This window comes from Homarus americanus, unplaced genomic scaffold (assembly GCF_018991925.1).
Source record: "Homarus americanus isolate GMGI-L3 unplaced genomic scaffold, GMGI_Hamer_2.0 scaffold34360, whole genome shotgun sequence".
Lineage (NCBI taxonomy): Eukaryota > Metazoa > Arthropoda > Malacostraca > Decapoda > Nephropidae > Homarus > Homarus americanus.
In genome coordinates this window covers 5,882,791-5,906,425 of record NW_024739403.1, presented here as the reverse complement: position 1 = coordinate 5,906,425, position 23,635 = coordinate 5,882,791, and the positions used below count along the sequence as shown (strand labels likewise).

Here is a 23,635-nt window from a genome sequence, read left to right as displayed (position 1 = left end):
CATATCCAGCATAACTCCAGTAATTAGACGTGCTTTTCAAATGCAAGAGTATTCGTGTGTATGGCTAGCTACTTTCAGTTCGAATTATTTAATGTAAAACAAACTTTCGCGGACCAGCTGTGTGACAATTATTGTGTATAAGTTGTAACGTAGAGGGGAGAGGCAAACCAGTGGAGTTGACTAATGAGGTTGCCAGTTGGTTACACACACACACAGGCTGGGAACGTGGGTGTGTGTGTGCGGTGAAGGTCTACGTTAGTTGATACTGTTGTTAAAGATTGAGATTTATGTTTATATCGGCTAGTATATATATATATATATATATATATATATATATATATATATATATATGAATATATATGTATATATATATATATATATATATATCTTGATAAAATCACACGGAAAATGGAAACAACGGAGAGTCTTTATTCAAGTTCGCAACTGATTTGGACGCTTAAATATTAACCTTAAAACATGAGGATAATGATGAGGAGCTTGGGTTCTTCTGTTATACACTAGCTCTTGAACTCGGCAATAAATGAGCACATACTCGATTTCTCTTGTCAATAGTGGAGCAGCCTGTCATCCCACCGAGGTTATAGAGTAATCCACTAGCTGCTGAATTCTAAGAATACGATTAGTACCTTCCTGACCATCCTGTAAGACGAGGCTTGTATCGATTAAAAAAAATACATATAGGAAGAAATTTATATGAATGAAAAATTTATTTTACATATTGAAAAGCTTGTATGAATAAAAAAAACTAAAAAAGTTTACATACAACTGGTAGATCATTAATTGGGTTGTCGTGTTTTAAATCCTTTTTTTTATGCCTTTTTTAACAACTACGACAACAATATTGTTCCGACTCTGACAGTTTTTCATTTTGTGCATTTGGTGAACAGAACATATAAAATCTTCTCTCTAGTTCTGTCCTTCGATAATCCATTTTCTGGTGTTATTAACTCAAGCAGATGAAACACAGACTATGAGGGAAGCGCCAGGTTCTCAAAAGTTCTTACGATAAATATTTTTATCTAATAAGTAAGTTCCTAAATGACTGACAGACCAAAATAGAAAAAAAATATCAGAATTACATTGCTGAAGTTCTGCCTTAACTAGATATATGTTTGATAGTACCATGACAGAATCTATTTAATACTTGCTAACATTTAAATTTTATATATTTGATAACTTTGTTGTGGTAAAAATAGTGACCAGATGCCTTTCAAGAGCTGCAGTTTTCAAAAGTTTCTGCCATGTCAGAGTAATTTTGTACACCAATTTATAAAACTTGCTAAGTTAAGTAAATTTTCATTTTTAATTTGTAAAGAATCTGTAATTTGTGCCCCAACTGGTATTACGTAAACGCATCTCATTAGGCTACAATTGCAACAGTGATATTTTTGTATTACTTCTGTACTTTTCGTTTATATTTTAAGTTAACCAATTAATTGCATTATTACATCTTCACTTACGAGGACTAGTCACCGTATGAACCTTCTGGCAACCTAGATCTTTCTGCGTGTAATATAGATTAGTAAATATTGTAGTTATCAACAATAAAAACTTAAGAGGTATACTTAACACAGGAGAGCATCATGGCCAAACCTCCCCCTACCCCACCCTCACACAGATTCAACGCACCAGCATTAATCTGGCTATTCATGCATATATCGCTATGGATTACTTCCTGCTCTTATTGGTGTAATTTACCCTCAAAGGATCAACGAAATTACAATACAACTGTGATTGTGGCAGTAAACCAGATTCATGTGCTCACGTGGGCGCCCATTGGTGTGATGTGTTCAGTACATTTAAATTGGATTCTGTCAGTGTGTTTAGAGAGTTCGCTGGTGAGAGAGAATGGATTGCATATTCAAATTTATATCAACACAAATTATTTTTACAACTTCATATATCAAATTCAAGAAAACGAAAAACATTATGATAGATAATAAGAGATTAACTATTTCATTATTCAAAATACAGGATTATCAAAGGCTAAAGAACTTTATAGTATAAAAAACACTGACTCCATTTCCTTAATTGAATAAGAGAGTGAAAAATTGAAGGATTAAAAGATGAAAGAAATTAAATTAAAATGTCAGTTCTCCACATATCTTAATATTCAGCACGTTACTGCGGCCGTAAACGCGTCACAGAATTCATACTTTTATCATTCTGAATCTTCATATTTTTCTTAACCCTTTGAGGACAATGATGTAAGCCTTTGAGTGTGATGTTATCTTACGCAAAGGATTATTATCGTATTCATGGGGTTGAGGCATCGTACTCAATGAATCAATACATTGTGTTGAGATAGCCAAGAGGTTTATGAATTCCATTTCCTACCTGTGACAGGCAGAGTTTTGTGTAAATCTGGCAAAATTTGAGTGTTTGTATCGTACACACGAGGTTATGAGTTATTGGTTTCGGGTATGGTGAACTGAAAACGAAAATACTATGAACGTAGCAATAATACAGGTATTTAGGGACGTCTGGTATTCGGTTTGCTTCTGCTCATGATAGCATAGTCATGGAAGTTACACAGTAGTATTATTAATAATTAATCTTCCCTCTGAACTCTCCTGTTTATATACGTTGACTGGTGACGCCGCGGTCCACAGTGCCTACCAAAACAAATGCCGGAGCGTGAGTGATAATCGAGGACTGTTTTATATTCAGGAAAAATGGAGTCATTCTCGCGGTGAAAACCTTCAGACTAAGGTATTTCCTAGTGAAATGTTTTTGTGGAAATGAATGAAAGGGTTTTTGTCTGATGCTTTACTTTCTGTTAGCCAGCCAGTCAACCGTTCATGTGGGAACATAATGGAGGAAAACAACGATCAAATTTCGTATTGTACAAGAAGTATGGACAAATGTCGTCGATACACCAGTTAAGCCTAGGCTTAACGTTAGGGTAGTTAATCTTTAGGTGAAATAACCTGGGACTAATCTTCAGATAAACCTCGTTTTCTTTATCATGTTTACCCTTTCTTCTGCGCTCTAGTGTTCAGGAGCAAACACCTTCATCACAGGTGAAGATCCTCCATCACAGGTGAACACTGGTAATGAACAAACACGACTTCAAGAAACGGCAAAGAAGGAGAGTTTTATGGGGATGATTTCAGATCAAGAAGACAAACTCCTTGTGTCAACAGCCGGTCATACCTGCCAGTGGGTTTTTCCTCGCTCCAACGAGACATTATTTAAGAGTGAAAGAAGTCGGATTAGTTCCAAGAAGCTTCGAATCACCTGACGTTTAATCACTGTATTGTTAAACTAATCTAGCCTAATGAATCTAACCTCCCCCACAGGTAGCGTTAAGGTGTTTAATCACCAGGTGGAATAAGCTGAAGTGCCTAATGTACAGATGATCCTAATCTTGCCACGAACACTGCATATATCTGTGACTCCCGTCTGACGACCTAACTTAAGACAAATTTACTTATGAGATGATTTATGCCTTAACTTCACGACATGACTTATATGGTATATCTTAACTTACGAGATAATTGGTGTTATAACTTACTGAATGTCCTTACTTATTACAGTATTATGACTTATGTTAGCCTGCGATATGAATCACGACATATCTTAACCTGCGTCATAAATCACGATAAACATGACCAAACCACATGATAGACGGAGTGTTGTGGGGGCCCGCTAGCCTACCGCCAGTCACCAACATGTGCTCGTTGATCTATGTTCAAACTTGTACGGACTATGATATCAGCATGAATAGTCATTCTACGTACTTAGATTATGCGCGCATATTTGCATATAAAAGACAGAAGAGAAAAAGTTGTCCACTCATACTTCTGTTTACTGAAGACAAATTACGATAGTATGGAAAAGTTAAGTAAAATCTTTTATATGTAAGCTTCCATCATGGTATATTTTTCAGTTTGACCATTTATATTCACATATTTTGTTATTGCGTTAAGAAGCAAATTAAACTGGTACCCGTTGCCACTACAAAAACAACAGATATGTAGTGGTGTGACTCCTATCATTTTAAACTGCCACCTTTGGTGAGAATCCGCCTCGTTTCACCACCACCCTTCACACTCTTTCTCCACCACCCCCACCATCACCACCACCATCCCTCACACTCTTCACTTTTACTTACTAGTGAATACCTTTAACATCTCCTTCCTAGGTAACTAACTATAGGAGTATGAGGGGACACTTACCTGACCCACACACGCAAATGTCACACTAATACAGAATAGCTTTGAAATATTCCCAAGACTCGATCATAAATATATACACTTCCTCTCCTCTCCATTCAGCTTGAAGAAAGTGTAATTTCAAATAAATATCCCAAGCTCAGCTCATCTTATCGTGTAAAACCAACTTGCCTGTGGTGATTATTCCCCCTGAGAATGTCTGTCTTCCCACACGATGTTATTTTCAGCTGGGTGGAGTGGAGGCTACTGTGTAATTTAATCCTCAACAGAGCCGTTGTGTATGCTGTCTCAACGTCAACTGGCGATGCAATTATTGTGTCTTGAGTTTGGCTGCCGCTGTCTATCTGTTCAGAAAGTTTTTAAGGGTTAATTTTGGCCTGTTGTGGTGTATGTCCCCGGGTTAAAGCTTGACGTGACGGTCTGTCCGTTGGAAGATTTCATCATATTTCACGACCCCACAAACCTTAAACGGGTTACAAACCAGTGTTGTTACCCCGCTACTCAGCCTAATCTCTGAGTGTTTTGTATCTATCTGACTGAACTCATGCTGACACTGCAGGCGCCATACATCCTCACATCTATTCGGCAATATGAAAAACTTCTCAACCTTCCACTGTCTTATCTGCTTTCTTGATTTCATTTACCGCAACTTTGAGAAACGAAAGAAGTCTATGGTTTACACCTTCACATATCTCAACAAAGTATTTGGGTTAGTTTATTACAACATACAGTAATTATCAACAAAGCCATCATCGACCTTGGGTTTCGGGGAAGTCACAAATCATGGCTGAAGGATTAGTGACCGGCGCCTGACAGTAGTAGGTCTCTCTCTCTCTCTCTCTCTCTCTCTCTCTCTCTCTCATACTCACACGACCTTTCAATATTTTCTCCCCATCTCATTTATTGCTTGAAATATTAGACCCGGTATATTGAGTATTTCATTTTCCTCACAACGAAATACAAAGGAGAGAGAGAGAGAGAGAGAGAGAGAGAGAGATGGGAAAACAAAGAGACAAATAGAAAGAAGAAAGTGAGAGGAAGAGACAAGCAGAAGAGTGGGACAACAAAGACAAGAAAGAGAAGGGAGGGAGAAAGAGAAAGAGAGAGGGACAAAGACAAGAGAGAGAGAGACCTTTCACCTCTCTTTCTCCAGGACGTATCGTATATATTACCCCGGCCATCCTATATACATACTATATGAAGGTCTCTCCCTCTCTTCCCTACAACCCTTTCTTTTCTCTTTCCTTCTCTCACTCACCCACATTCTCTCTCTCACACACTCTCTCTCCATCTGTCACCCTGTTCTTCCATGCCCGATCATTCTTCCCCTCTCTCCCCCTCACACACATCTAGCTGTCAGGTCTTCACACACACACACACACACGATATCCTTCCTTAACTGATGGTGGTAGAGTCTTTATTATTTACAACATTTTCGAAGTTATGTTTTGCTATCTAGTAATTTTTAGGGGTCAGTTTTGTCTTTAATTGATGCTAAGTGAAGGTAAAGCCTCAGTGTATTTTAGATGTTAGTTTTTGTATTTTAACTTAAATTACCGTCAGAATTCACAAAGGTTTATTATTATTATTATTATTATTTATTTTTATTTTTTATTATTTCACCTTAAGATTAGCTACCCAAACCTAACCTAACCCCCCCCCCCCAGGTAGCATTAGGGTGGTTAATCATCAGGTCGTGAACTAAGCTGTGGGAAGGGAGGTTAATGCAAAATTCCATCAGATGTCGCTAAAATTCACAGATTTTTCCTTTCGTCAGTTGTGAAAATGTATTAAGGTCGTCTAAAGTTTCCTCCACCATCTGGCCTCCGTTCAGGACTTTAGGTTAATTTTAGTTGACCCGCCAGTTTTGGAACTCTAGTGGGAAGTTAGAGCCGAGCCAGCTTATTTTTACGAGCGTCGATAAGTGAGGTTAGTTTGAACACTATTCCGGCAGTGTTGTTAGGGAAGTTGTCAACTTGTTGGCGGCTTAGTGAAGTAAATATGTGGCTAAGATGTCCACAGTTGGCAGAGAGTGTCTGTGTGTGTCGTAATGAGCCATCATGATATTAAACAGAATTAACAGACAAGTGTTACGACTAATGGCGGTAATGCAGGGTGTTATGTGTGGGAGGGTTGTGTATAGTATACTGGCCCAGCATCACATATCTCGGATCACCTGATAATTAGGCACCCTGGCTTATTTAACCTGAAGATTAACCACCCTAACCCTAACCAACTTTAGTTAAACAAACACCTCGTCAGATAGCGTTAGGGGAGTTAATCTTCAGGTGAAATAAGCTAAGATAGCTAATGTCAGGTGATTCCATATTTCGTACAGTACATAATAATTTTAAGATCCTGGGGGTAAACTATGAAATTTGGCTTATAGAAGATCTTTGATGTATGAGGTACAGGTATTAGAAGAAAACGTGACTAGTGTTAACAGTGTATCTTGTCTAAGAGGTGGTAGATAATTATTTGAGGAAGGGTAGAGAGAGAGGGTGAACCTAATATACTGTTTACATTTCCGCTAGTGGTCAACTTATCAACATGGCCTGGTGGTGGTGATGGTTCGGCGGGGTGCTGGTACACTCAGTAGTAGTCAGTACAGTACATCTCAGTAACACCCTGGGTGGACAAGGGGGAATACCTGCTAGTCTCCCCTTGGAATTTACACTCTTTAATTTTTATGTCAGAAGCACTAAAATATAATCAAATTACAATAGCAATTAAGACAGCTACTGGTGCTTCGAGTACGGGATTAAGTTGTGTGTACTAAAGAAAATATTCTGGACGTTTGGTGGTGTTAGTGTGGTGTTCCCCCCCCTCCATCCCGGACGAAGTAAAGGGACAGTGAGGCCTCCACCAGCTCTTGCATGTCCCACACTGATAAATGGATGATGCAGGAGGGAGAACGTCGTGGTTATGTGAAATAGATTACTTCTTTCTGAAACAAACTGACAAGTAATGCAGAATTTTAGGATCACATGAAGATTAAACATCCCAGCTTATTTCACTTGATGATTAAAGACCCTAATGTCAATGTAAACAAATTATCTTGAAACTTGAAAAAAATAAATGAATATAGAAAAAGTCCAAGATAAATTTGAATATTATTTTTTTCTTGTTTGACGAATACTGTAAGGAAAAAAACATTAAGGGAAATTTATTTATGAGTGAATACAAATTTGTGACATGGTGACAGGTGCCTACGGGTGCCTGATGGGTTTAGGGAAGGGTAAGTTAAGTTAAATTAGGTTAGATTAGGTTAACGTTAGATTAGGTTAAGGTAGGGTTAGTTAATTTGGTTAGATTAGCGTTAGGTTGGGTTAGCATTATGTTGTTAGGTTAGGTTAGCACTAGGTTAGCGTTAGGTTGGGTTAGCATTATGTTATGTTAGGTTAGGTTAGCACTAGGTTAGGTTAGCGTTAGGTTAGGTTAACTTAGCGTTAGGATAGGTTAGCTTAGGGTGATCAATCGAGCTGATCCGTGTTAGATAATGGTGAGGAAGAAAATAATCACCTCATTTTGGGTTTGGTGAGGGTGTAAGACTTAGAACACACCCACCAGACGTAATTATCGTCTTCCCGCCACAGCAGTTACAAAGTTAACGAGGAGAACCACAGTAGCGTAGCAAGTGGGAAAAAATCAATTGCCAGGTAGTGGATATTTTCCCCGAATATTTGAAGAGGAAATTAAATACGGCATCACTTCAATTTTAATTTGCTTAAAAAATATTGATGGAGATGAACAGTGAAAACAACATTTAAAACCTCAATTATTTTAAAAAACTGAACATTTTCGTTTGTTATCCTACAGTGTATGTATGACGTCATAAAACCAGTTTCAAATTATTTTTATATTTCGGTGAATACAATAACCAATATTGGAGTGCGGTGGCCGAGTGGATACAACACTCATCACTTGTCCTAACGATAGCTGGTTCACTCCCAGGTCACCCCTATTTCACCCAGTTGTAAATGGGCACCTGACTTTATGGTTGGGGAATGAAGGCGGTTCAATACAGTGCCGGACAGGCTGATTCCTTGTGTACTGTACCGAGAAAATATTTGTAGCTATACCTTTTTGCGGCTCACCTGAAGATTAACCAAACAAGTTTATTTTCCCTGATGATTAAACACCCTGACGCTACCTGGGGCTCATAGTTTAGGGTTAGATTTAGAGTAGATTACTGTAGATTAGTTTAGGATAGATTAGGTTAATTATCAGATGAAATAAGCTGAGGGGCTAATCATCAATTAATCAAAATTTACATGTGCAGTAATTAGTTTGTTTTAGTAATTTTGATATATTTGGTTACTGTCAGTCTTATTTGAATAATGATTTACCCATTTTAATTATATATTATTTAAAAATTATCCACTGGCCTGACTCACTAAGGCACAATAACGCAGACACTACGCTGAATATCGTAACTAGTAAAGTGACCCATTTGATCGATAAATATATACCCAAGACCAAACGCAGTGCCTCAAGGAATACGAGGGGATCCCTACACATGAACCATGCGGCGGTCGACAAAGTTAAGAAAACCCAGAAATTCAAGACGTGGTTTAGGTTAACTGATGAGCAAGACAGGAGGATGTATGCAAGAGCCAGAAAGCGAGCAAAGGCAGAGTATAGAAGGGCTGAAAAGGAGTTCCAGAGGCTGGTTGCAAGCGAGGTCAAGTCAAATCCAAAGGCGTTTTACCGCTATGCAAAGTCGAAATTAAAAACGCGAGTAGGAGTATCAGACCTGAGGCTTGAAGATGGTAGTTATGTAGATTCTGACCAGGATAAAGCTGAGGCATTGAACAGCTTCTTTTCCTCGGTGTTCCCAAGAGAGGATGCGATTAACCTTCCTGCGTTTGAGGACAGACGGTTCGACACAGCACTGACCCACATTGTGTTCACAGAAAAGGGTATAAGAAATAAACTGTCAAAGATAAAGGTCCATAAAAGTCCCGGCCCTGACATGGTGCATCCAAGAGTGCTAAGAGAGTTGTGCAACGAGCTTGCCGAGCCCCTGAAGATTCTGTTCTGTAAATGCCTGGATGAGCAAAAGGTCCCCAGTGATTGGAAAATGGCTTATTTGACTCCTATCTTTAAGAAGGGCGATCGTCACTCCACGAACAACTATAGACCGGTGAGCCTGACCAGCATAATATGTAAAGTACTTAAGAGTATTATCAGTGATGCCGCGATGGAACATCTACGAAACAACCTTGTAAAGGATTGCCAACACGGTTTTATGCCGGGGCGCTCCCGCTTAATACAATTGCTCAAGGTATTGGATATTTGTACCCATATTCTGGAACGGGGTGGTAATATCGACAATATATACCTAGATTTTGCCAAGGCTTTCGACAGTGTATCCCACAAAAGGCTGAAAATCAAACTGGAAGGGTACGGAATTCGGGGAAATGTCTAAGCGTGGATAGAAGACTTTCTACATGACCACAAGCAGTGTTTGGTGATTAATGGCACGAAATCATCATCTGTACCTGTCACAAGCGGGGTACCATAGAGATTGGAGCGCCTGAACTTGCCTAGCTTATACTACAGACGGGCAAGGGGTGACCTAATTGAGGTGTATAAGCATCTTAAGGGGCACAACTCAGTCGAGTGTCCTTACTTGGAGCTGGCGGACGCTCGCCCCACAAGGGGTCACAGCTCAAGATTAAAGAAGCCGCAAGTCCTGAAAACTGTGAGGGCAAACTTTTTCGGAGTAAGAGTTGTGAATTCTTGGAACACTCTACCAGAAAGTGTTGTGACGGCACCGAGTGTGAGCTCTTTCAAGACAAGACTTGGCCAACACTGGAGCAGGTTCAGGTACATTCAGGAGTCGGTGCATGCCCAGTACTTGCCAACAGTGCGTAACAGAGGAATGACCGATCGCCCAAGCGGTTAACGAGCCGATCATTTGGTGAAGAGGATAAAAGAAATTACATATCTGACGCTATACACTCCTCCATACAAATGTTTGCGGATGACGCCAAGTTATTTCGGGAAATAAAAAACCAAGCAGACTGTGAAGAGCTGCAGAAGGATCTCTGTGAGCTCCAAGAATGGTCGAAGAAATGGCTGCTGAGATTAAAATGTCACGAAGTATAAGAGGATGCACCTGGGGCGTACCAACGGTAAGGAGGCGTATCATATGTCTCAACGGGATGAAGAAACTGCACTATTTGAGACTGAATGTGAGAAGGACCTGTAGGTGTGTATGTTGACAATGAGCTGAAGTTCTCGGGCCATTGCGAAAAGAAGGTAAATCGGGCAAATAAATTATTAGGTCTTACAAGAGGGTCGTTCAGATATCTAGACCGTCCCTCGTAACGATCTTCAAGAGTGGAGTGCTTTCCCATCTGGAGTACTGTCACCCCGTCTGGTCCCCGAAATATACTAGGGACTGTCAGTTGGTTGAAAATGTTCAAAGGAGGGCCACCAGACTGGTGCCTGCGTTTCGGCACCTCAAGTACCCTGAGAGATTGGAGCGCCTGAACTTGCCTAGCTTATACTACAGACTGGCAAGGGGCGACCTAACTGAGGTGTATAAGCATCTCAAGGGGCACTACTCAGTCGAGTGTCCTTACTTGGAGCTAGCGGACGCTCGCCCCACAAGGGGTCACAAACTCACAGCTCAAGATTGAAAAAGCCGCAGGTCCAGAAAACTGTGAGGGCAAACTTTTTCGGAGTGAAAGTTGTGAACTCTTGGAACAATCTGCCAGGAAGTGTTGTGACGGCACTGAGTGTAAGCGCTTTCAAGACAAGACTTGGCCAACACTGGAGCAGGTTCAGGTACATTCAGGAGCCGGTGCATGCCCAGCACTTGCCAACAGTGCGTAACAGAGACGTGACCGATCGCCCAAGCGGCTAACGAGCCGATCAGTGGTGAAGAGGATAGAAGTAAAAAATATCAGTTTTAGCTCGACGTACCCGTTGCCTAACCTCAGTAAAAAAAAATATTTAGCTGTCTGTCTATCTATCTCTCTAGCTATCTATCAGTGGTAGTTTAGTTGGGAATGCAACTTGTATGTATATTATCTTGCAACGGATGCAGATGTTGAGAAATAAAATGTCTCACTACCATTTAAAAATGGAATGAAAGGATACGCTTATGGGTGCATTTCATATATTAGATCCAAACTAAGATTACTTTGATTTTATACTCACATTTCTGATTAGTTATTTATAAACTATCTCGTCTCCGCCCACATATTGTTCATGCCACACTCGGCTCAAGATTTATTTGCTCTTCACTGTTTTTATATTCTATTACAAACGAATCTTAATCCAGGTTACTTAAAATGCTAAGCAATCGCAGAAAGGAATATCTATCAGTTACCTTTAATAAAACATAGAAAATGGTTTATTGTTGGAGGGGAGTATTATTTCTGAAAAAGTGAATATAACTGAAAGAAAAGGTATGCAGAAAATCAGGTGTAGTAAAGCTTCTCGAACATTTTGGAAATATTATATAGTAACTCTTATTCTATAGTCATAAATAATATTAAAAACAAATATATTTATATAAAAACTTAATATATATACCTAAAAAAATTACCTGTACGTAATTATGATTATAGAAATATTAAAACAGTGAAACACTACTTTTGTTGCCTTGGTGACTAACATATTCTTACAACATTGACGAATTTCTCTTTAACGTGAATATCAATCATTATACAGGTAGGGATAAGTATATTAACTAAGATTATATTTTAAAATTTATAATAGGAGCAAAATAAATAACAGTTTTAGCACTGTATGGTGATAAACTTGAACAAGGAATTCATGTCTCTTGTTATTAAATGTTGTAGTCCACTTCGTATAGGGTGAGAGGCGTGACGGCTGCGAGAAGTAAACACCATGGTGAGACTAAACAATTTCTCTAATTTTAGCATTAATTCTCAATATTTACCCTTTATATAACTTTGAATTATTATAAGTAGCTTATAAGATAATCCAAACAACTGGAAAGCGTTCCATTTATCCCGAGTAGTGAGGGTTAGTGTTCAGTAGAATGATGTATAATGTGAAACCCGTCAGACACTGGAGCTTATTTTATCATGTTTTAAAGAAAGGTAATAAACCAATGGTAAATGTAGTTAAAACTGCACTTTCGAACAATTCACCATAATAGTTGAGCTATGTATTTTTGGAATGGTTTTGACAATTTTAAGGGTGAATTTTCGATCTTGCACCGGTATTTCTCTCGCTGTTATTAAAATGTTTTTCGTAATCTTTAGACAATTCTAAGACCCCTTTCTTCTGTGATATTTCCGCCGGAAATTAAGGATAACCGAGATATTAATTTTTCAATATTATTAGATATGGTCAGTCACAAGTGTTGCCATTTGTTGTTTACGTCTCGCGGAGAAAGTCTGACCACCCATCACGCAGTGCTCCTTACCTCCGTATTGGCTTCTTGAGCGTCTACAGCACAAGTGCGGGGGGTGGGGGGTGTGGGAGTTTCTTATTGGCTATAGCTATAGGAGACTTATAATTGGGCAAGAGTATTTTGTCTTGGCCAATGAACATTACATAGGTGCGTCAGGAGCGGAGATTTTATTTTTCAGTACCAGAATAACCAGATATGGCTGAACAGGTGGAAAGAGCTGTGCCGACATTGTGATCGAGATTATTTTAGGTTAGTTACAGAGTTTCATCAGAAAAATAGTGTTAGGTTAGGTTAGGTTAGGTCAGGTTTGGTTTGGTATTGTTGGTTTTTATTTATGTGATTTACTCGAGAAAAAAATACATTTTCGTTAGGATTGATGGGCGGGGTGGGGGGGGGGGGTCTCAAAAACTGTTGGTTTCTGGATGAAATGAATATCAAATTCTTTCAAAACTCATCCAATAACATCAGAAAAACATATTTTTAATATCCAAACAAAGACCGGCACATTAGTGAAAACTTACCATTTTGAGACACCTTTCTTCTATGTTTCCGTCGCAAATGACCTAAAATTATCTAACCTAACCTAACTGGGGGGCTCTGGCCCCTGGATCCCCTGGTATATTTAAGTAATTTGCGAGGAAACGTCATAGAAGAAAAATGTCTTAAAATCGTCTAAACCATCAGAAAAACACATTGCTCAACTCGAGATTCATATTGTCCGAAACTTCAGTCATACCTAAATATATTATATAAGTCTATGTCGGCTTTCATTTATTTGTAATATAACTTAGGTAAAGAACATAGATGGATAACTTTACCTGCTTCAAGCATTTCTGATCTTTAAATTGTGAAAATCCTTTAAAAGTTAATAGAAAAAAACCCTGATCTCTAAGGTAATAGGTATGTGATCAGATTCATGGGAACGAAGTACCTTACAAAAAATCTTCGGGAATGTTCTTATCATTATAGTAAGTATTTTAAAAGACTCAAAAAATTTTATTTAAATTATTAGTATTTTTTATTTGTTAGTTTTTCATTATTATAAATCACCTGTAGTGGCCAGGATATGATGGATGAGGGAATTGTGGGGTAAAATATGGTGTAAAACTGATCATATAACACTAAAATGGTGTCTATGTGCTTTGTACGTGACAAATGAATTATTTACAGTAAATATTTTACGGAAAAATTTGCCGTGTCGGTGCGTGTTGTCGTCTGCTCTTTGTTTGTTTCAATGCAACAACCGAGCCGATTGGTTCTAGCATACTCTAACGTCCACAAAAATACAGTAAAATTACACCTTTCTGCTTTAAAAAAGTTGCTTTCATTGATACTAGATATCGAAGTAAGTATACAGTTCAAATACTTTCTGTTTAATATGCCAGGGGTAAGGTTAGTTAGGTTTCCTTGGTTGGTTAAGTCAGGTTCTATTAGGTGCTGCTAATTGTCATATCAGTTTTATTACTTGCTAGCATCTAAGAACATCTGTGGAAAAAAAAATTACAAAATCAAATGCATTCTGGTGTTAACCATCTGCTCAGGATTACCTTATTTTATTTTATGAAATTATAATTACTGGATTAGTTTAGGTTAGGTAGTTTAGATTTGGTTAGGTAAGTCAGTTTGGTTCATTTTCATCTTCTGTACTGTTACTGAGATATATAATACTGTACAGTACAGGGTACAGTATATAATATATATAATAAAAAGAATTGTGTACTATATTGTGTTTTCTGTGAGCTGCCTTTAAATGGATGCTGTCAGATCATCACATCAAGCCATTTAATAAACAAACCTAATCAAACTTACCCAACCTTATCTAATGATCTTTTGAGAAAACCAGGAGCCTCTCATGAGAGTACAGTAACTATTCTCAGTTTTATAGTTGATTTTACTACAGAAACTACAAGAATAGTTTCTGCTAATAGTTATCATAACAGTACTCTTATTTTGCAGTCTGCTGAAGTAGAGGAAACACTGAAAAGAATTCAGTCCCACAAAGGGGTTGTAGGAGTCATAGTTGTTAATGCTGAAGGTAAGGTGTTTACTTCCTTTGTGTTTGTACTGTACGTGAAGATGGTGGCCATATAGCTACAGTTTTTTTAATATGCTATTCAGTAAGCCTTGTACAACAGGACTTCTGTTGTACAATCACATCTTGGCTAAATGTTGCTCTTTGGTTCAAATACAGTACAGTACAGGGTGTTCAGTAAGCAACACAACCCATGTAATAGAATAACCATAAGTTTATTGATAAAAGTTATAGGGCTGTGATCCATTGCCAACCACAGGTTTTGAGTACATATCCATATTATATAGTACTGTACTTTGTACACCATTTTACCGGCAATGATATCCACTTTTAAGTATCCATAGTTTCCATGGTTTTGCAAGAGATTTCTAGCCTTGCGGGAAGGTTTGCTGGATGTCTATCTAGTGGTTCATATTACTGTACCTGTATACACTATATCTTGTACAGTATGTGCTTTGTTCCTCAAACGACAACAATATGCTATCATCAAACATGCCCAAAATCACTTCTGCTATCTGATATTTAAATCACTTTGCTTATTTTCATCCTTATATATTATACGCTATGCGACTTGCTGCTGTCCTGGCAGTAGTCACATAATAACACTTTCAGGGTCAAGGGGCTGGTGATGTAGTCATCCTGTTCACTCACCGAGTCACTGTCTCTCAAAACTTGTTTTCTTTTTTACTAAATTTAAGGAAATTCATTCATCTAAAATGTGTGGGTTTTTTGTTTTTGTAAAAGAATAATTTGAACATTTTGATGAATAATATACTAAATTGTATGTTTCGAAGAGTTTACATATTTCTATGCCATCAGAAGTCTTAACCCCTTGTGTATGGCGTTGCCTCTGAGCTGAATAAAATCGTCTGGCATTTGTCAAATAAATTATTAGTGTTGTCCCCACAGTGAAGGGGATAATAATGTTATTGTATCTGGGTAAATGTGTTTTTAAATACTACAGGGGAATAGCACACACACTATGTTCTTAATTTTACCTTTTGAGCAGTACAGTACTTTATAGGACTTCAGCTGCAGTATGTCTCTCATGGGCCACACCTCATTTTCCATTAGATCCACAGCCCTTGCCAATCATGAGATAATTTTAGAACATAACCCCTTCAGTTGGAGAGAGATACATAGTTGAAAATTTGTATTTAGTGAGTTGAGTCCTCATTTTTGTCCAGTTAGGAAATCAACAGTATTGATCATGTTGGTAACTGTACATAATGTCATCCTTGTGTTTTAAGTTGTTGATCAGTATAATGTGGACAGGATTATTTGTTCTCAGAAACTGGATAGTACAGTATTGTACATCATAAAATTAACTGGATATTAATGAAGTCTATGATCTTATTCTACAGGTCATTCTGATGCGAGTGATGAGTTAGTGTCTTTTAGCATGGAAGATTACAGTACAGTACTTGCTTGGAATTAGAGAGAGATGTATTGTGAGGTGATATGTGAGTGTTAGATTGGGAAAATTTTGTCATCAATCAATTTTCTGATTGCAGTTTGTTTACTAGTATTTTGGACACATTCATGTATGAACCTACTAGATGATCATAATATGCCTCTTATAGCATAAAAGAATTATGCACAGCTCAAAATTCAGTGTACAAACTAACTTCCCAGCTAGGAAGTTCGTACACGAAATGATATATCAGGTGCCCTGTTATTTAAAAGTGTATAAGAGAAAATTACAGTGATTACTCATGCAGATTTCTAAGCTGTCACAGAAGCTAATAGTGGTAATTGTGCTGTACAGAAGTTGTAAACATGAAGATCATCATTCTTTGATTCCAGGAATTCCCATCAAGAGTACATTAGATAATCCGACTACAATTCAATATACTGGACTCATTAGTGGTCTGACTGATAAGGCTCGTGGTGTTGTACGGGACTTGGATCCAACAAATGACCTCACATTCCTTAGAGTTCGCTCAAAGAAACATGAAATTATGATTGCTCCAGGTAAGTGTACAGAGAAGCTAGTCTTTCTTGCACAAGCAGTAATAAGATATTTGTATTACAGGCATTCCCCTATACTGTACAGTGGTCCCTCGGTTAACAAGCATAATACGTTCCAGAAGGTTGCTCATTAACCGAAACCATTGTTTCAATGGGTTTTTGGGTAATTGGTTCCAGCTCACTGAAAATTGCCTAAAATCAACAAAAAAGGTAATAAAGTACACTTACTTTGAGGTGTGTATGTAGAAGGCTCCTGGATGATGATGATTGGAATTAGAATGGGGGTGGAGGAGAAGAGAAGCCATTGGGGTGGAAGAGAAGTCACCCCATGGTGCCATTTCACCCATAAAATTTTAGTTCTCTTGGTATAATTCAAGATTATTTTCTTAACATCAACACTGCACTGCATTATATATTGTCAATATGTAAAATAAATTTCAAATTGACCAATAATTTGCTTGGAAACACAGAAAAAAAGCATTTAGTTGAAGAGAGTCTCAAGCAAGATGTTACCTCCACTGAAAAGACACAGACTGACGCCTGTATGGTGTGTTGACAGGCTGTTTGGCTCGCAAAAAACTAGCTTCCTATACTTCAATTATGTTCAATAATTGTTAAAATGACTAAAAAATTTAATATAAAACTTTTAAAATTATTGAATAGTACAAACTTCTTGATATTTACTAAAATAGTAAGGAATTTAAGCCCTAGAACCGATTACTGTATTGGCGGACTAATACTACAGCTGGTGGACCTCCAAATGCGAGCAAAAACATGTGGAGGGGCGCTCGTTAAAAACTCGTTAATCGAGGGATTGCTCGTTAACGGAAGTTAAGAATCTTATGGAAGGTAAATCGTTAACTGAAATCGTAACCGAGGTGCTCGTTAACCGAGGGATCACTGTATATGAAATGCCTCGTAAGTTGGAAATGTACATAAGTCGGAACACGTGCCATGTGCATACCATACTTACAGTGTACAGAACAATGTTTAGAATCTCACTATCTGTATATCATAGCCTAAGCCCTAAGTCCTTATATACATCTAACATCACTTAATTTAGGAAAAAAGAAGAAATAGAATGACATAATACAGTAAATGAAAGTAAAATATAAGTCATCAGGGAAATAAAATATCCCTATACTGTAAATTTTAAGTTTTACCCCATTCGTATGGATGGGCATTCGTACACAGTGAAGACTGTTAAGCACCCTGCCTCACTTGTGGTTTGGGCTTGCTTTACGTATTATGGTGTTGGTGAACTAGTAATCCTCCCTAAGAACCAGATGATGAATCAGTATAACTATCTTGAGCTGCTCGGTGATTTCTTACCTGAATCATTTGATAAAGCTAAGGCAAGTCTTTTCATGCAGGACGGTGCCCCATGCCACACTGCTAAAAGTGTCATACAGTGGCTCAAAGACTGTAAGGTACCTTTCTTTAATGACTGGCCTGGCAGTAGCCAAGATCTCAACCCAATAGAAAATTTGTGGTTCATTGTTAAGCGTCATCTGCGCAACACTGACATATCATCAATCCCGAAGCTAGAGGCAGCTATCAAGGATACCTGGGCTAACTTGCCATATGACCTCTTGCAAAACCTTGCTAAAGGACTGCCTGAAGTGCAAACCAAACATTGCAAAGTAATAATTGAAGTGGTAAATGTTACTTAACTTTATTTATATAACATACCAGTAAATATGCATTTTTTCAGCAGACGAACTAACTTTCCGCGCAGACTGTTTGTGTGTGTGTGTGTGTGATTATATATATATACTGTATATATATATATATATATATATATATATATATATATATATATATATATATATATATATATATATATATATATATATATATATATATATATATATATATATATATATACACACACACACACACACATAGCTCCTCCCCGACTTACGACCTACTCGACTTATGACCATCCGGACATATGACCGCCTCAGTCATAAAATTTTTTTGTCAAATTACGTATTTTTAAGTCCCAGCGTCAGTGATTGCGCTGTGTACTGACAAAATTTTCGTTTGTAATTCACTTTAAAATGGCTGGCAAGCTTAAAAGTGAGAGTTTTGTGGTGCTGAGAAGAAAAAGAGACACCCATTTTAGATTTTCTATGTATTATTTAAGCATTTTCGACTTATGACCAATTCGACTTACGACCTGGATTTGGGTCCCTACGGTAACCCCATCGTAAGTCGAGGAGCAGCTGTATATATAAAACACTACTTACCTCAAAACAGTAGAATGACATTCTTCATGGAAAAGAGGTTTGCATTCCTTGAATTTAAATTAATGTGTTTTGTATCAAGTACCAATGAATGGTTTCTTGTGGTTCACATATACAGGATACAGGTACTGATACAGTACTGTACAGTACAGTACTGACCTGCAGTTTATTGCTTTGAATTTTCTGCTATGTATTACAGATTTCATGGTCAGTGGCTGTTATATTTCAGACAAATGTTTGTGTAAGTTATTACAGTTTATGTAATTTTTACTCTTATTCTTTTCAGATAAGGAGTATATGCTGATTGTTGTTCAGAACACGAATGAGTAACTCAACAACGTGGTATACATATATAGTCTGATATTGATTAATTATAAATTATTTGTTTATATTCAGTTGCAGTATAGTCACTATGTTATTATATTAAATAAAGCTTTACTACTACTTGACTTATGTGGAGAGACTATTGCTTACCTTGTAGTAGTTGCTTCCTGGAAATAAAGTTTTAGTTGATATACAGTACAGGCAGGTCCTGAGTTACAAACACCCAACTTACGAACACCCATACTTATGAACAGGATCTCCATATAAATTCATCAAAAACATCTGTAATTAAAATCAAATTTTTTACATTAACTATAATTTTTAACAAATTTACATTATTTGTTATTTTGTATGTGCAGGATTGTTTTAACCTAACCTATGGAATGAACAGTGTTCTGAATTACGAACAAGGTCCAGGAACGTAACCTGTTTGTAACTCGGGGACTGTCTGTACTGTATTGTTTGAGTAGTGAAATGATTATGTCCATAGTGTTAGGTAGTTTATTTAAAAACCTGTTACTGGAAGAATTGTAGAAAATTTGGAAAGTAGGTACTGGTAGGGACGTTGCCAGGTTTTCTTCAAAACAGGACGATTTGTGAGTCACTAGCGCAGAAATGTGGCACTGTTATCTTATATTTCTTTTATTAAATACGATATTTCATATTTGCTGATGTAGGCAAATCATTCTGCCAAGTTCTAAAATAGATCTCACCAGTTTCTCTAATACAGTATGTCATGGATGCCACACATCCACAACATTGCTAAAGCTGCCTCGCAAAAGCTGGGAATGCTGTACAGATGCTGTAGCTACTTCACTCCTGAGCAGTTGCTTCAAGTTTATAAGGGATTCATTCGTCCTAACTTGGAGTACTGGTCTCATATCTGGGATGGCTCTTCTTTTGTCCAACTGTTAGATAGGGTGGAATCAAAGGCATTTCGTCTTGTTGACTCTCCTCCTTTAGTTAATAATCTTTCTTTCTTTTCTCTTCGCCGCAATGTTGCTTCACTCTCTCTTTTACAGGTACTTTAACAGGCAGTGTTCGGTGGATTTGGCATCCCGTGTACCGCTGGCAAGGCCGTGGGCTCGTAACACTCGTCTTGCCGAAGGTGCCCGCAGTTTCTCTGTGGCTGTCGGTCACACTAGAATAACCCATTATTGTACAGCCTTTCTTCCTCACACAGCCAAACTGTGGGATGCTCTGCCTTCGGTGTTTCCATACTCTTACAATCTGTCACTTTAAAAAGTTGGTTTTCCGGCCTCTTCGTGGTGTAGATTGATATGGCCTTTTTCTTTTCTATTTTTAATTTATTTTTGCGTACTCTTATATTTTTGCCCCCTAGGCCCCGTTGTGGTTTGATGACCTGTGCCCGGGTGGGCTCTACCCCGTAAAAAAAAAAAATGGCCTATGCACATTAATTAATAAAAAAAGGACATTTTATTACTAGAAAACCTGAGGCACACAAAAAAGGAAAGCACTCAATATTTGATAGCAATTCTGATTGATTGTGTTCACTGTACATCTTTCAAAGAAGAAGCTTCAGATTTCTGGGTTTGTTCCATGGTAAATCTTGTTAATACTTCTTTGGCATCTTCTATCTTAACTGATCTCTGCTTCTGTTTATTAAAGGTAAACCACTTTATCTGTCCTTCTTAAAGAATTTCTCAGCCAGGTCTTTAGATAGTGAAGCTTAGTAAATGAGTGTTCTGATGTTACAGTGGTAATGGCTGGCATGCAAAAAATCGGTAGTTTGTGAATAGTGGGAAAGCACTAGTATTATACACAGCTAATGTTGAGATGGCATCGGCTGCTCTCTCTTTCTTCCCTTGAGCATCATAAATGTGACCACACCTCCCAGTCAAATGATTTTTGCATGATACTTGTACTAGGAAGAAAGAAACTCAAGAAATTGATAGCTGCCTGTAGCTAAGTTTGTTTATTACCAGTGGGCTAATTATTGATGGATGTGAGAAGGCAGATTTCTATTCTCAATGCTTGCTTATTGTGATCACAGATTCTGTCTAAGGTTTTTTAGTATACCATCTATAGTCTGTTCACTCAAAGCTTGCAAATGAGGCCTCGGCTCATTTTGTAGTAAGGCAGCTGATTGGTTAGCAGATGGACACACTTAATATAATTGTGCCATGACCTGACACTAGTCATAGCCGTTGGGTCAATGTGAGACCGACAGTCAGTAATCAGATCACGGTGACAAATCTTTTACCTGAGATGACCTTTTTTCTCCACCCCATTACTGGGCTGGCAGTTATTTTTGCAGTGTGACCACTCTGATGGGTGGGTTTCCTCCCCCAGTTCAGGGATATTAGCAGTTAGTGTGACTGTAGCTACATCATTTTCCTCTGCAATTTATCTGTTTTCCCGTCCTGTGTATTTTTTGTGTACCAGCTTTGCTAATTTTATATTATATCACCTATACAACCTCTACTTGTTATTTCTTCAATGCCAGTGAGTCCATCACAGAAGAGGAAAGTGGACAGTGAATGCCAAATTTAACAAAGAATGGACTTCTAAACCTAGTTTTTGTTGATACCCTGTATTGGTGTAAAAGTTTTATGCTTAATGTGCAAAGAACGTGTAGCAGTGTTCAGCAACTATAACTTGTGTTGCCATTTTGAGAGTAAACACGAAGAGAAATATACAAACTTTTTAGGTGATAAAACCCCAGTTGACCTTCAACTTAACCTTATGGACATGCAATGTGATCCATTGTTTTTGAAGTAGTTCTTGTCAGTGACAATCTTAAGCTTAGTACACATCTGTTGGCATGCCATCCAACACGTGATGTCTGACCGAGTGTCGATCAGGCTTGTCTGATGAGTTGTACAAACCAGCCACTATTAAAAAAGTAAAGTACTAACAGAGATAGGATACTAAATTCAGAGAGAGTATTTCAGCAGGAGTATGTTCTCTTAGTTAATTTTCGGTATCTAGCAACTGGATGCTGCTATGCAAGTTTGCAATATTCCACACGAATTTCTGAACAAAGTTTGGGTGCGATCATTCCTGAGACATGCCAAGCTATCTACGAAGTACTAAAAAATCAACTAAATGAAGGTAAGAATAGTCATATGATTTCAACAAGTGGTAAATAAAAGCAATTAGGCTAGTTTGTAATTTTTATAACTTATGTAATTGTTTACAATTAGATCATACACTATATGTACTGTATCATCATATCGGAGAACAATTGTACAGTATTTGCATTTTCAATGTTTGCAACTTGTGGACATTGAGGGAGCAGGTGTACACATTACCTCTTGCTGCAGAGCCATCTGACACATTGACAGATGTGGCGTCCTGATCGAACACTAGAAAAACCCTCATTGATCAGGCACGAACACCGATTTGTGTCGGAAGGTGGCTCTTTGACAGTTACGCCGAACGTCATGTCGTCAGATGTGTGCCATGATGTCCAAAGCATCACTCTCTATTTTTAATGATGTTGGGAAAGGCGTGACAGAAAACACTACCTTTAAAACTGTAGATGCATGTGATTAAAACACTGAAGATTTGCAATAGTCAGTCTTTTAGGGGCCATTTCACACAGAAACACTAAAGTTTTGAGATTACAGCACGAGATGGAAATAGCTGTGGGTGCTAGCCTCCAAATTTGGGGTGTTTTCAAGCCTATTTCATTATCTGAAGGATATATAGACTTACCTACAAATGTATAAGGACTTAAGGATAAGTACTGTACCATAAAGCAACTTTGGTGTTGGGAACTTAGCTGTTTCCTGCACGAAAATAACTACTTGGGGTCCCATCACTCATGGCTGGGTGTAGTGGGATGTCAACATTGCCCCATGGAAAGTGAATTATCTCTTAGGAAATTTAACACAGAATTACATACCACCCCTCCCTTCCTCCACACACCACCCCTCCCTCCGTCCACATATCACCCCTCCCTCCCTCCACATACCACCCCTCCCTTCCTCCACATACCACCCCTCCCTCCCCTCCCTCCTTCCCACCCTCCTCCACACATCACCCCTCCCTCCCCTCCACATATCACCCCTCCCTCCCTCCCCACCTCTCCTCCCCCTCCCCCTCCCCCCCCCCACCCACCACCCCCCCTCCCTCCCCTCCCCCCCTCCTCTCCCTCCCTCCCCCTCCTCCTCCCACCCTCCCTCCCTCCACATATCACCCCTCCCTCCCTCCACATACCACCCCTCCCTCCATCCACATACCACCCTCCTCACCCTCCCCTCCACCTCCCTTCCTCCACCCTCCCTCCCTCACACCACCTCCCTTCCCTCCCACCACACCCCTCTTCCTCCACATTCCACCTCTTCCTCCCTCTCTCCCTCCACATACCACCCTCCCTCCCTCCCCTACCACCCTCCCTCCCCTCCACATACCCCTCCCTCCCCCCTCCACCCTCCCTCCCTCCCTCCCACCCCCTCCCTCCACATACCATCCCCTCCCTACCATCCCTCCC

General features: G+C 38.6%; 1 protein-coding gene across 1 annotated transcript; it reads left to right on the top strand.

Annotated features, from left to right (window-relative positions):
* Nucleotides 1-11,973: 11,973 nt before the first annotated feature.
* LOC121874572 (dynein light chain roadblock-type 2-like) lies at nt 11,974-19,301 on the top strand. The gene is made up of 4 exons (XM_042378769.1): nt 11,974-12,071; nt 14,557-14,635; nt 16,439-16,606; nt 19,139-19,301. The coding sequence occupies exons 1-4, from the start codon at nt 12,069-12,071 to the stop codon at nt 19,180-19,182; spliced, it is 294 nt and encodes a 97-aa protein (XP_042234703.1). The 5' UTR covers nt 11,974-12,068; the 3' UTR covers nt 19,183-19,301.
* The last annotated feature ends 4,334 nt before the right edge of the window (nt 19,302-23,635 follow it).